Source organism: Exophiala aquamarina (genome assembly GCF_000709125.1).
Source record: "Exophiala aquamarina CBS 119918 chromosome Unknown aczIA-supercont1.3, whole genome shotgun sequence".
NCBI lineage: Eukaryota > Fungi > Ascomycota > Eurotiomycetes > Chaetothyriales > Herpotrichiellaceae > Exophiala > Exophiala aquamarina.
This window is the reverse complement of record NW_013550585.1, coordinates 3,364,725-3,378,885: the sequence shown is the minus strand read 5'-3', so window position 1 is coordinate 3,378,885 and position 14,161 is coordinate 3,364,725. Positions and strand designations below refer to the sequence as shown.

The following is a 14,161-nucleotide window of genomic DNA, read 5'->3' as shown; positions in this document are numbered from 1 at the left end:
TTCCTAACCAACAGGTGGCCACAGTGTTTCCAGCCAACCAATATTAAGATCTCCAGCAACTAACCAACACATTTGTCTCCAAATTGTTGGCCTATGGATTGAATGAGACCGCATCCGGAATGAAGATGGCTCTTCCTCTCCTAGGCTCCCTCCTCGGAAAGTCAAGTCTGCTGCAATCCATCGCCACCCGCTCCACCATGGACATCATGGCAACATCACCACGAGCAGGGACAGTGCCCAATTCACGAGCCCATCTGGATGGCCCTCTGAACCATCCAATCGCCAGCCGTGAGGATACTTCCACCCTTCGGCTCAAACTTGCCCGCGACCTTCAAATTATCATTCAAGTCCTTAAACTTCTCCACAGGCTCCATGAGCACACTATTATGCGGCCTGACGAAGTAAACAATACTGTAGCGATCGACGTGGACCTGTTCCCCGGGAGCAGGGACGACACGGTGTTTCGCAGACTTGAGCAAGCCGTTGGTGAAGGTGACCATCGCGTCGCCGAGGTTGATGATCGCATGGCCGGGCAAGGGTTTCACATACGCCCATTCGCCATGGCGCGCCGGATCGTGCGACTGGATCTGCAAGCCGCCGAGCCAGTTGAACAGCACGGTGATGCTCCCGAAATCCGTGTGCGAGGGCAATCCAACGGCCTTGGTATCTGACACGTGCGCAAACTTCCGCGTCAGACGGCAGTGGTCGCCAGACTCTTGGGTGAAGATGTTCCGGGACGCGAACGTGTCGCTCGGGAGGGCCAGCTGGTCCGCAAGCACGCGTAGGACGACCATGCCCACCTCGTGTGCGTTCTTGGTGAAGGCCTGGAACAGCTCCTTGTTCGACGTGACTTCGTCCGGGTAAGTGCGCGACTCGGCCACGCCGTGCAGGTGGTCCTTGCTGACGTTGAAGAACTCGGTCGTGTCCGGTCGCTTCTCCGGGTCGGTCTGCTTGACGACGCCGGCCTCCTTGTATCCGAACAGCGACACGCCCTTGACGAGTGCGTACTGTCGCTTCGTCTCGATGGGGTGGTCGAACGCCTGCTGCGACACCTGCAGCAGCTCCTCCGACTCAGACAGCAGGTCGTCGCCGAGCGGCGTCGCTGTCAGGTTGAGGTAGAAGAAGCCGTGTGTGCGGCATGCCTCGAGCGCCGAGGCACCCTCGGACGCGTCCTTGCTCAGGAGCTTCGCTAGGGAGACCGTCGCTATCGGTGCCGTATGCACATCCGCTGGGAACGGTGGGAGGTCGAGAAGACTGCTTTTCTGGATCATGGCTGGTCGCCGCCTGTACTCTGACCGAGTCCGTTGAAATCAGTGCGTGGCCGGTGGGTCTGGTATTCAGTTCAAAGCCACGAGAGCTTCGCTTTGGTGCTTGAGGCTAGGAGAATACCTTGTCACGACGGGGCGCGCGCGCAATCTATCCTGATGCTCTCAACGAATCCGTGCTCGTGCTCGTAAATATCGTCTCGTCGTTCACATGCACAAGCACAATACACACTCTCTGTCCAGGGCCAGAACGTGATAGTAGTACGTCGTCGTCGTCTTCTTCCTTCCTTCCTTGTATGTCTCTTCAGACGATCAGCCAGGGACTGTTGAAACCGAGTCGAAGAAAAGAAGACAGAAGCAGAAGCTACAAGCCCAATACCACTATCGTAGATGAGAGGATAATCACTGCATGGTAAGTAAGCAGCGGGCTACGACTCGCATGATGTATGTATATAAGTATGCCCTCGGCTGGGGTGGGATGGGGTGGGGTGTGGTGCGCCTCTTATTTGTATTCGCACAGAGGAAGCTTCCACAGCCCCGCACGCAAGACAAAACCCAACATGGGAGTCGGGGTCATCGACATAATGATACTGTCCTTCCCGTACTCGTATGATGTACATCGACATCCTGTACTCGTAGATACGAGTAGAGAATTACTTTAGACCCCTCGTCCCGAATTGGCCCCCCGCCCTCCCCGCATCACTGGGAACCACTGGGAACCACTGGGCGGATTTCCCGGCGGAAGAGCGTTGGTAGAAAAGGGCCAGGGCCACTGGATTACGAAACGGGGTGCCTCATAATTATTGAGGAGGTCGCGCGGAATTCGAAAGTGTTCATCGGGTGTGGATCGCGGAACAATGCCCGAGGCAATGACGGTAGTTCGAAGGATAGATAATACGTGCTACCCAGGCCCAGTATTCGTCTATCTTGTACATTAGCTAGCTACGTACGTTCGGCTCTTGCTCATTGCGCCGTACTCCGTACTCGGCACATGCATATCAGGAGGCTTGATTCAATTCCAATTGCGGCGTCAGCCAGCCAATAATAATACAATCAATCGCGAACGGGGAAATGAACAGCTATCTCTTTTTACATGTTCGATTACCACATTAGTCTATCTAGACCTCAATTAGTCTATGCCCATGAGTCAATAGCCCATCGGGTCTTCTTTCTGTCACTACTTCCTACATTTCCCAGTTCCCACCTCATCGGATGAGGATACTCTGTACTCTGACGCTCGTCCAAACCCTTTCTCAAAGGGCGTGGGGCCCCTCCGATTCATTCCAGCACACCAGTCGTCCAAGCCGTTGCATATATGCATCAATTAAAAGGATCCTCCACAGCTTTGGTAATGAATGATTGACAACCCAATCGAGCATTCCAGGCTCGATATGAGTACGGCTCGAGATGTAAAATGTGCAAACAAACACCCAGGCGCCTTGCAGGTCTGATCCATGATGACGCAGAGAATGTACGGATTTTCCGTGCCCATGTCAAACAAATCGACTTGTGTCCCGCCCTGCTCTATAAAACGCTATGTCCCGCAAATAAGGGTATCGATTGCGGTGTTTAAAACTGAAAAAGGAGAAAGATCAGTCCTGACACCCCCTGTGCATGTCGGCTGAAAATCGACCGCAAGTTTTAGATCGTAAAAGTCGTGAGTATCGTGGCATCATCCGTATGTTCGAATCCTGTTGATCTTCAACTCCCATATGTAGCAGAAGTCCCCTTATTACACTGTCGGTGCCCCAGGCTGTTTCTGCCCCAGATTACCAAACAGTGACTCGGGAGGAACTCGTTGTATGTTGGAATTTTTGTCCGCATATGGAACGCTCGGTACAGATTTATATCCTGCACGATGGCGCTGAATCCGATTCAGAATGATGCCGACTAAGATTATGAGGAATATTGTGCCCAAGGCCGCGCAAAGTGCCACAAGTACAACAATGCCTCTAGAATGTCCACGATCTGAGGATATGGTCAGCAAAGAAAACAACCACCACCAAAGAGGAGTCTAAACTTACTATCAGAAGTCAAGTCATCTTCTTGCGATGTAAATACTTTACTGATGGTCCCGGGATCTCCGTTGGAGGTGGAAGCCAAAATCAGAGGTTGCATCTCGGTGCCGTTGAATAACGCCGCAGCAGCATTCCCAAAATCGGTGATGTTGAGTTGACCCGTCACCAATAATGCTCGATCCCGACCTAAGAAATCAGTTGACTCGTGATTTTCAGTCAGCTTCATGATTTTCAACCCGTGAATGGTAGTCCCTGGTCCAAATACATCAACCACTGGTCGAGTGTTATCATTGTCGATCTCGATCAGAAATGTCGAACCGTTGGTTGCAGTCCCGGCTATCCACATGTGCTTCTCATCCTTCGCCGCGGGACAAAATGCAGAGATGGGCCCCGGAATTGCTGGATTGTCCATCACCGTCCATATTTGTCGATCAACGTTATACAGGGCTAGAGACGTCTGATTTCCTTCGACGGTGAGATTTCCGGTAGCCAGTAGGTCCTCTCCAGCCCAAAACAGATCCGAGACCGAGCCCTCGAGTGTACTACCAACAGTATTCCATTGATCGGTCGCTGTGTCGTACATGCATACAGAAGGGCAAGATAGGCCTTGGGAAGTTCGATCAAAAGATCCCCCAACATAAAGAGCAGATGTTCCTGGTTGTGGAGCGATTGTGTTGACGACAACGTCTTCACCCTCTAGTGAGGCTGGCTGAATGGTTCGATAATTTGCTGTACCCAAATCATATAACACCAGGCCGGCAAGGTTCATGTTGTTGAGTCGGCCAGTGATCCGACCACCGACAGAAAGGAGACTGCCTGTCACTGCCACAGTCATTATTGTCGACTCTGCCTCGATTGCAGGGGGCGCTCCTGTAACGGCGTTGTTGTTTGATACATTCAAGAACATTAGATTGTCGATGGTCGACCCGTCTGTTGCCACGGCAGAGAAGTGTCCAGCAAAAATAGTGACATTTTCTCCATTCTCGGTATAATATGCTCCGCTCGTTACACCGGTGACATTTTGAGAATCTAGAATTGCTCGTTTCCGTGAGTTCGACGAGGTTGAGGCAGAGTCGATGGTGATTGGCAGTTGTTGAAGGTTGAGTCTACCATCCTGAGATACCATTCCGGCGGCTCCACTGATGGCCAATCCGAGGGAGCGCAGGGTTCCAGCACCCAGCCAGGTGTTGTTGGGAAGGATGGCCGCCGAAGAAAGTTGACCAGCAAATGCCTGCTTAGGGATATTCATCGTTTCAAGCCATCCGCTGTTTGATGGAACCCAGATCGCCAGACCGGGAGCACGGGTTGCTGGAACCGAGCCAAAGGCGCGAATTTGGGTGAAAGGCCCGCTGAAAACGATGACTGTTTCGACTTGATTTCCACTGGTGTTGAGCTGCATTGGGACAACAGCGTCAACAGGTCCGTCAAGTCCTGCTCCAAGTGGTACCCAGGCATTCTTGGAGAATTGATATGCTGCAGCATTATTCAAACCTTCGACGTTGTCCTCGACGGTGTTTGTGAAATTACCCCCAATATATAAGAAGTCGTCCAGGCTATACATCGATGTAACAGCTGAGTTGAGGCCTCCGTCTGCAAGGGACGAGGCATTGTTGTTGGTAAAGGCCATGATGTTCTCAAACACATCATCGGAGAAATTTCCAGCAGCGTATATCGTGTCATCTCGGGTGGTGAGAGCCAACACGTGAGCGCCGGGTTCCAGTGTCGTTCCTGCGTTATTGATGGCGGATTGTGTGAAATCGGTGTCAATTGCATCACTGCTTGGATCGTAATCAAAGAGACCGTTGAGCCCACCTGTGGAGGAAATGAAGCCAAATTTGACGCGCGATGCAACGATAAGCTGGTCCGACTGTTGACCAGAAGGGGTGATAGTAATAGCAGGGCGGAAAGAGGAGCTGGTGACATCCACAAAACCTTGATAGACTTGATCATATTTGTCAAAATCGTTTGTCTGAAAGACGGATGTGCTGAATGTCTGACCCCCATCCGCGGTCAAAGTACCATTGACAGTCACGATGGCACGGGCAGAGCACGAACTGTCCTGAATACAACCAGGGGTATAAATAATGATGGAATAGTTCCCACTCTGTTGAACATCGGGTTGGAAAACAATGGAAGTGCTGTCGACGGTGGTGGGTCCGACGACTGCGGTCAGGTAATCGGAAACACTCTGTCGAGAAGGAGTGGAAAACCACGGGCCAGTAGCAGTTGCAGTTGACCTGGTACCTTCGGCTTCACAGACAGGATCGTTGAAGGCCTCGATGGCATAGGCAAAGACGTCATTCTGAAAGATTTCAATGCCGTCAAGACCGCCTCCATCGCCGTAAAAATCGGATATGTCGATTCTGAAGCTGTCCATTCCTACCAGGTTGACAAATAAGAAATCCTGAAATGGCTGCGACGCGTTTGCCGGAGCCAGAGGACATCTAGCGTCACAAAAGGCACGAGCTCCTGTTTCGGGGTCAACATATGTGAAGTTCATAATTCCATTGATGGGAAGAGCGGTAAAGCGCCAAGTCTTTGTTCCTCGACCTTCTTGTTGGGTGTTCCATAGTCGGAGCTTGGTGGGTTCGAAGCCAAAAGCTAGGTCAGCGCGCCAGGAGCCAGGAGTGTTGTCGGCTAGGAGAAAGCTCGTAGAGCCATCGGTATTGTTGGTTGGACATAAGATATTCCTCGGATTCCCCAGTCCTTGTCTGGTCGTGTTTCCTACGGCGGTGACGTTGGCGGTACCAAGATTAATGACTTGAGTCTGTGGGTCAGTAAGAGCAAAGGAAGAAATATTGCCCAGGCCGGTGAAAGAACCTCCAAAGACAATATGTCCATTCGGAGCGCGGGTAATGGCTGAGACAGGAGCATCAAACCCGGCAAAAGGGAGGTTGGTGAAGCTACCAGATTTCCATGCGATAGCATTGGAAGAATTCTGAGCTTCAAAGGCACCGCCGATGTAAACGGTCTCGGTGTCCTGGTCGCAATAAAGGGCCGAGACAATACCTTGAACGCCGTCGATGGGCGTGATTTGTAAATTGTTGGTGTCCAACAGAGCCACCGACTGTGCAGCCACACCACCAATACTTGTAAAGTTTCCACCGACGACGAGACCAGATAATGTTCCATCTTTTTGTACGAATGGGCACATGGCCGAGATTCCAGCATCGGTGGAGGCGAGAACATCGAAAGCTCCACTGGGTAACGTTGATAGTATAGATTGAGTGCCATTGCTACTGAAGCCTTGCTGCTGACCGATGGTAGAGTAGACGGCGATGGCGTCGAAGTCACCAGCAAGAGTGACCTCGCCAAGAGAGTCGAAATTGAGGTTCGGGTTGGGGACTGATTGGGACAACCCTTGCGTTGCCAGCAATAGAAGGGCGGTCGAAGCCCGCGGGCGGAACTGCGACAGCAGATGCATTCTGGAAATGCGTCTGTGCCGAAGCAAGGACGTGAGAAGCTGTTATCGGTCGTGTATTGAGGAAGACATATGTGAGTGTCGAGACTTGTAAGGAGGAGTAGGTGGGAGAGAGGAAGAGTCGATCGTGTTTCCAAACTTGGAACCGGAGTTCAGGTGCAGGTGTAGGTGCAGGTGCAGGTGTCGGAGTATGTAGAAGCAGGAATTGAATCAGGTACAGATCAGACCGACCCACGGGTTGCAGTAGTGGGTATTATTTTAGTATTGAGTGATGACGGACACGCGTGCAGGCCTTGACCCAGATCCAGTTGCGAAGAGCAGGGATGGGTTGAAACAAGCGGGAGGCGGAGCGTGGATGGCAGGCCTCAGGACCGCTTTCAACTACAGAGATGGATTCAAACAACGACGGAGAGGAAAGAGCGACAGTCGTGATGATGAGGATGATGGAAGCTCTACGAGTAAGACCCGTTGAGTTGTTGGTAAAGGGATCCCGAGTACTGGTAGGATTGGACGGGACTCTGAGTGCGTCCGTAGGGCGCCGCAGCCGAGAAAGGAGCGAGAGCTGGACAAGAGGAGGAGGATTGGAAGTTGGAACGCGAGAGTAGGAGAGAGTGCCAGTACAGTACTCGTAAGTAACCAGTGTGGGTAAAGATGTGGCTTGCATTGAGCTGGCGAAACAAGAAAGTCAAGCTCAGAAACAATCAGTTACGAGTACTCGTAGCCGTGTGGTGGGCCCGGGTCTGGCGTACGGTACGAGGTGCCAGGTAGCGTGGAAGCCCCAGCCGGAAGGTGTTAAGTGGGTTGGGCTTCTCTTCAGGCTCTTGTTAGGCGGTGGGGAAGGGGGAGGTTGCCCCAGCATCAGCACCAGTCATGGCCCGCGAGCCCTGGGGAATGCCCGCTGCAATCTACCACTAGCCCCAATCCAGCCTATTTCGCTGTCCACCAATCCTCATCCACCCACTCTCATTCCCAGCAATTCCAAGCTTCCAAAAGTCTCCCATCAGCTGGACAACCAACGGGCCACCGAACACACAAGATTCTTCTACTCCAGAATGCAGATCATCCAGCGTGGTCCAGGAGCAAATCATGATGCTCACATCCATCATCATCAACACCTCGTAGCATCATCAGTATTCTTGACTGCCCAAGGATGGGTGGCAGATGCGACATCTAGTCAGAGCGCATGTTTGCAATCTCCCAGGGAGATGACACACCCACTCTAACTCCAAACCCGTTGGTGGCGGGCCGTGGCTGGCTTCAAGGTACCTGCGTAACTTCATGCACTCTAGCTTAGCGGAAAGGCTTCTCTTTCTCCTCTCTCTCCCCTCTCCTTCTCCTCCGAACTCCGTGTTGTAAACCAAAGTATCAGATGGCCACTGGCACATCCATATAACAGACGCCTGCTCGTCTCCTATTTTACCTACTCCCGATATGTCCATCTCTGACCGCTCTTCTGCAAGTCTTGGACACGTAGTTTGCAAAAGGAGTACTTGTCTGTCACGTGCTTATTTATTTATGAACAACTGCGGGCGCACGAGAACCTGATCGTGTGCATGTGTCATGTGATCAATTCCGGCGCTCATATAAATCACGTGCCAACGATGCCAGCCTCTTACAGAGTAACACAAATTGATGGCAGGGCTCCCTCTGCGGTCCCGCCATGTCACAAGTCACCAGTCGCGGGTTTTGTCAATTATTCAACAGACACCCCCCAGCCAGCCTGGCTCCTCTTCTTTCGTTGTTCCGTATCCGTACTCCGTATTATTGTGCGTTTCACTTGCGCTTTCTTCGTTTCACCCGCTCCCCACTTGTCATAGAAACCTCCTCAAGATGCACCATCGTTTTCGAGTCCTCTGTCTCCGAATCGGCTTCTCGCTTGGTCGCAGCTCGCCGAATCATCTTCTTCTCGACAATCTTCAAATGCGGCTCTTCCTGCTTCACAGCCGAGGCTTCTTGGACGCTGGTTTCCACCTTGATCGTCAGTCTCTCTGCGAATGTCCGTAAGTCCGCTGTAAACAGAACGCTGTGCGCCCAGCCGGCCTCTTTCCCCCACAGCTTTCGAAAGTGGTTGGCCACAGCATCATATGTCGCCTTGGTTAAGCTGCTGTGCTTGCCCTTGCCAAATTTATAGTCCCGCTGCGCAATTTGCCAAACATGGGTATCCACGGGGACCGCTTCTCCCCAGCCCAGTCCCATCAGCGACACGCAGTCCGCCACTTTGGGTCCGACGCCCTGCAAGTCCAGTAACTTTGCGTGCGCCTCTCGATACCCGTCCCTGCCTTCGGGCTTCATCTCACCACCAAATGAAGCCTTGTCTGGGTACGCTGGGCTCTCTGGGTTGCGCAAACTGTCCAGCCAGCCTTCTTCTCGTTCTCCAGCAATCATCCTTGCTGTCTGATAGATGTATTTTGCTCGATACCCAAACCCAAGCTCTCTTAGGTGACTCTCAACATTCTTACCCGTCAGAGCGGACGGTTCGGGGAAATCATGATATGCCCTGCCTTCCAATGTCCCAATGTATGCACCGTAATGTGTACACAGCTTGTCCACCATTTGCGATATTCTTATGATGTTATTATTACTGCTGCAGATGAATCCAATGAGAGCTTCCCACGCATCCTGCCGTAAGATCCTCACCCCTGCAAACTTTGGGGCTTTCTTTCTGAAATTGGCATCGGCCGCAGACCATTGCGCGTAGAGGCTGTTCAAGTTGGGACCCAGATTCAGGTAGTGGTGGATGAGGTCCTTGGTGTCGTCGGAGTCACCCCTTTCATCCACGGTGGGTGGGACAGAAGAGGGAGGTGTCAGAGGTGCTTCACAAGGGGCAGGCCATATAGACCGGTATTGGAGGTGGGAAGGATCTTGGGTCAGTTGCACAATCCGGCCTCGCAGTGTGCAGGCCCATGTTTGGTCTTCACATTGACGCCATCGAAAGGATTGGCCGCAACGCAGCGTCGTTGCTAGGCAGAGTTCATTGAGTGCAACGGGCAGTTTGCGCCATTCTGTTATTCGGCTCATGGTCCCAGGCACCGAATGTTGATGGTCAGAATGGACAGGGTGAAGTGCGCCTGAAAAATCCCAGCATGATTACATCTTTCTTAGATGGGGAACCTGAGAAGCGATAAACCCCCTTATCGGGACGCAGGAGGGGCCGAGGGTGCCAACAAAGCTGCCGCGAACTTGTCAAACTTTATCTGACGCGCTAAGTCACGCCCCGAACACGCGTCCCTGGCCACTAGCCACGCCTACAATGGTTCCCATCTAATGTTAGACAAATCCAACAAGGCTGTCTGAACTAGCTTAATGCCCTTGCTCCCACCACAGTACGAGGGACGAGGTACTGAGCAGCCTGTTTGCTAATATGGTGATCAATTAAAGTCCTTTCCAGGCTGGTCTTTCAAGCTGGCGTCTATGCAGACTAGTTATGTCGTTGCAAAATGGAGGTCTTGACAACGCACCACCACAGGCCAGCCTCAGCGCAGCAGGCGGCCGAGTGGGAGAGCCTCGCGGAGGAAAGTGAGGTAATATGCAGCCCCGAATAGTAGTCCACCAAGGTGAGCACTATGGGCAACTGTTGAGGTGGCCTTGTCCAGCATGGCGGCATCGTAGAGAGCAAAGCCCGCCATGTATATCGGCAGAGGGATCTCAATGGAACCGGCTACTCGCACTTTGGCGCGTGGCAAGGCACAGGCTAAGGCTGCCCCAAGCCCCATGACTACGCCAGACAATCCCATGGCCATGCTTCTTTGGTTGTAGATGCGTTGTCTTTGCCGTGCCTGCCACAGATATGCCATACTCGAAGCAATCGCGGATCCGAGTAACAATCCCGAGTAGCGGGCAGGGCTGATGCACAACGTAACCAGTGAAGCCGAAAACTGGTGAAAACTAAACAAGTTGCCCAGAAGGTGGTTCCAATCCTTATGGCTAAATGCAGAAGTAATCAGGGTCCACCATCTGCCCGAACCCCAGTCCCAGGTTTTGAGGGTAAAGTTTCTCTCTAGGAAAGAGAAAACTCTTCTTTGGTCTCGTACTCTGCGCAAGGCTGCTGGGAGAAAATCATCCCACGATCCTGTTATCCGGTTTGGTTAGAATGTTATTTACCTGACTCTTTATCATCGGGGGAGGCCGGCAGCACTTGTTGAACAAGCTAGCCAGTATAACACCATGATTTGAACGCACTGTTCGACCAGTTCCAGGCGATGAACACGCCCCCACAGCTGCCGATACCTATTGGGCAGGAAATCAGAACCCATGTTAGCCCGAGATCATAATAAACACGGTAACAAAGGGTCACCATCAGCCATCGATGGAGACTCACAAATTCTCATCATGTCTCGACCAAGCAGAAAGTTTGATCGAAAATGCCTTGGATCAGTAGCCGAAGATAGCGTGCGCAGATGGCTGAGGTCCATCAACGACGCCATGGCATGCGATGCAACGCTTGTCGGCGACAGTAATATCGTTTATAGAGGATACTGGGACAGAATCAAATGGCACGCATCCGCAAAGGACGATTAGGCCGTGTGAGCGGGAAATGCCAGCTAGCAAGCAGGAGAGCTCCAATTTGGAACGGCGGAGGAGCTCAGTGGGAGTTGATATCCGATTTGACAGGCTACTCAGGAGAGAACGAGGCGTTAAAGAGCTTGTCAGTCGACATACTACGTAGATAGATAGGTAGTATATCATGATAGGGGTTCAGAAACAACTCATATTGATGTAATGAGGGAGATTCGTATTAAATGGTCGACGACGCCAAGGAATATCCTCCCTAGATCACAGCACCTCCTGCAACCTGACTCTCAAAGCACGGGAATGCTAGGTGGTGGTGAGCACACGATCTGCCACCCAATATTGTATTGGTGCTACTATAATACTAGTGACCCTATGGATAAGTGGAATTGCATGCTTCAGCAGTTCTTGGGCATGCCCAAGAACAATTGTGTACTCGCAAAACTAGATTCTAGGAGAACGATGTTAACAATCCCCAACTCGCGATCAAATGAATGCTCCCACACTGGCAAAGAGACTTGGGAGGAAGCAGTCATCAAATCGGGTTGACCCCAGGATGAAGCGAAAGCAACACCTGCCCTGTCCTGCCAGCGAACACGGTCCCTCCAGCTCTCCCTTACACACCAGCTTGCTTGTCTGTGTCTGCCCTCTGCTGGCCGAAAGCCGCCACCGCCTCCCTTCCAGTGATGACTGCCTCGCCGTGCATGACTAGGGTGTCATCCAAAATCGAGTTGCTTCCAATCAGGTATTCGTGCCGTCCTTTGACATGCCAGTACATGCCAGCGAATACGAAGACGCCTCCCAGCATTGCAATGGCCCAATTCATGTTCTGAATAGCGCCCACCACCGGCACATATTGTGGGAACACATAGAACAGCACCACGATGATGCTCCAAAGTAGGGACGTAATATTGACCGCATATCCCCACCGACCAAGATCGAAATGTGGGCGAGGCGGTAGGTATTGGCGGCCTTTCAGCACCACGCACAGAATCGGGATGCAATAAGAAATCTGCAGAGTGATACCACCAGCAGAAATGATTGCATAAAACGCGAGCTCGCTCCCAAGGACCAGCACTCCTGCCAATAGATTGAGAACGGTGACTCCCATCATGGCCCGCAGTGGCATGGTGAAGCGCTTGCTGATGGTCGCAAAATACGGCGAAAAGGGGAATGCTCGATCCTTGGCCATCGACCAAGCAAGTCGGGAACCGGCGGTGTTGATGTTAACGATGATGAGGTACTGATTTGGTTGTCAGTCTGATGCATTTCTATCCTCGTTTTTCCCCGTACGTTCAAACCCATCATCATTACCGCACACCAGATTCCTCCTCCGTACGTAGAGTCCAACACGTCGATGAACCAGGCCTGTACTTGAAATTAGGTGATAAGTCCCAACGATTGGGTGCAGCCATACCACGTATGCCGAAGTTTCCTCCATGTAGGTTTCCCAATTGGGACCAACAGTGTAGCACATAACAATTGCGGAAAGCCAGGCTGTCACGCCGGCCCAGATCATGGACCAGATCATAACTCTCTGAAATACCTGGTGAGTATGATAATATTGGAGGGATTCAGAGCAATACTTACAGGTGCATCACGCGAGGCATTTTTCATTTCTTCCACCACTGCGAAGCAAGTCAACACGGTGGCGGTAGATAACGTTGGGGTATTCTTACAGTGAAGAACCGCATCTGTGCCATAGAGTCCATATATCGGCACATACATGCTTAGCAAGAAAACCCAGCCTTTTGATGCCCATCCAGAGGTGTTGATGAACTCTGAGAAGACAAAATTAGCACTATTCTTGTCAGCCATGACCAGGAATACGATGGCCCAGATTAAGCCATTGGATATGTTGAAGAAGGCCCCAAAGATTTGCAAAGCCGGTAGGTACTTTGGCAGCAGATTAGATAACACTGGTGCGATCAGAAAACCGGTGTATATGAGCCAGGTCATGTAGGGCTAAACACTGTCAGTGCTTTAAGCCATATTTGCGAAGCACCGTTTCTGCACTTACCTTCCAATGAACGTCAGGTTGTGTGATCTCGACCAAGGCCGCGACAATCTCTGCACTATTCAATGCACAACTGGAGCTCGTTGAGATCTCTCCCACCAGAACACACCATCCAATCACGTAGGACAAGAAACGGCGGTACTTTTCAGGTGCAACAACCTGGCCTTTTTGTAAGTTCCAGGCTCGGCGGGTTCAATGACGCTTTTGCTAACCTGGACAAAGAATTGTTGACCTCCCGCAGTTGGCCAGAGGCTGGCATATTCTGCCAGAGACGCCATGACTAGGGTTTGTCCGATTGTGACGACGAAGCTGCAAATCCCCGGTACAGATTAGCAAACCGACGCTGCAGCACTGAGTGGTCAAGGACTCACGTCCCCCAAACAAGACACACGGGACCTCCAAGACTGAAGATATAATAGTACATGACAATGTTGCAACTCCAGGAGCAGAGGATCGTGGTCTGGTAGGCCATTACTGCATCACATCAGGTCAGTGATTCGTCGTTGTACTGCATTGAATGGCAGCCTCACAGCTCCAAAATGTATGTGTTCGTTTGAGCTCTGGCTTGTGACCGAGGCTGATGAGAAGCTTCTCATCGCTGGTCGTGCTGAGTGTATCATCCTTTGTGGCTTCCATGCTGACCTGGAATTATTGGGAGGTTTGAAAGCGCAGTGGCTCGACTGTACTGCTCGAGGTTGTAGTCATGGAATAGGCATTTTTTTCCACGTGCTGATTAGAACAATTCACGTGCGGTCATGCTCCAGCATAGAGTCTGATAATTGATATAGTCCGCCTGGTGAAAGATGCGAACACAATTAGCGTGTTGTTCAGAGGCTGGCCATCCTTGTAATTGAACAAGATCGCGAACAAAGAGACCGCGGAGTTTGAGATAAGCAGGGATGAAAGTTCTACGCGCCAGTACCTACATATT

At 51.6% G+C, this 14,161-nt stretch overlaps 5 protein-coding genes across 5 annotated transcripts; all 5 read right to left on the bottom strand.

Moving 5' to 3' along the window:
- Positions 1-242: 242 nt before the first annotated feature.
- Positions 243-1,271, bottom strand: A1O9_04788 (uncharacterized protein; the record flags this gene model as incomplete). The annotated part of the gene is made up of 1 exon (XM_013407076.1): positions 243-1,271. One exon carries the CDS (start codon positions 1,269-1,271, stop codon positions 243-245), a length of 1,029 nt encoding a protein of 342 aa, XP_013262530.1.
- Positions 1,272-2,997: 1,726 nt separating this feature from the next.
- A1O9_04787 (uncharacterized protein) lies at positions 2,998-6,707 on the bottom strand (the record flags this gene model as incomplete). Its single annotated transcript, XM_013407075.1, has 2 exons — positions 2,998-3,233; positions 3,290-6,707. 2 exons carry the CDS (start codon positions 6,705-6,707, stop codon positions 2,998-3,000), a joined length of 3,654 nt encoding a protein of 1,217 aa, XP_013262529.1.
- Positions 6,708-8,477: 1,770 nt separating this feature from the next.
- On the bottom strand, positions 8,478-9,722 carry A1O9_04786 (N-glycosylase/DNA lyase; the record flags this gene model as incomplete). The annotated part of the gene is made up of 1 exon (XM_013407074.1): positions 8,478-9,722. The coding sequence occupies one exon, from the start codon at positions 9,720-9,722 to the stop codon at positions 8,478-8,480; it is 1,245 nt and encodes a 414-aa protein (XP_013262528.1).
- A 455-nt stretch (positions 9,723-10,177) lies between these two features.
- On the bottom strand, positions 10,178-10,498 carry A1O9_04785 (uncharacterized protein; the record flags this gene model as incomplete). The annotated part of the gene is made up of 1 exon (XM_013407073.1): positions 10,178-10,498. The coding sequence occupies one exon, from the start codon at positions 10,496-10,498 to the stop codon at positions 10,178-10,180; it is 321 nt and encodes a 106-aa protein (XP_013262527.1).
- Positions 10,499-11,829: 1,331 nt separating this feature from the next.
- On the bottom strand, positions 11,830-13,508 carry A1O9_04784 (uncharacterized protein; the record flags this gene model as incomplete). The annotated part of the gene is made up of 6 exons (XM_013407072.1): positions 11,830-12,456; positions 12,553-12,750; positions 12,804-12,841; positions 12,893-13,178; positions 13,234-13,389; positions 13,443-13,508. 6 exons carry the CDS (start codon positions 13,506-13,508, stop codon positions 11,830-11,832), a joined length of 1,371 nt encoding a protein of 456 aa, XP_013262526.1.
- Between the last annotated feature and the right edge of the window lie 653 nt (positions 13,509-14,161).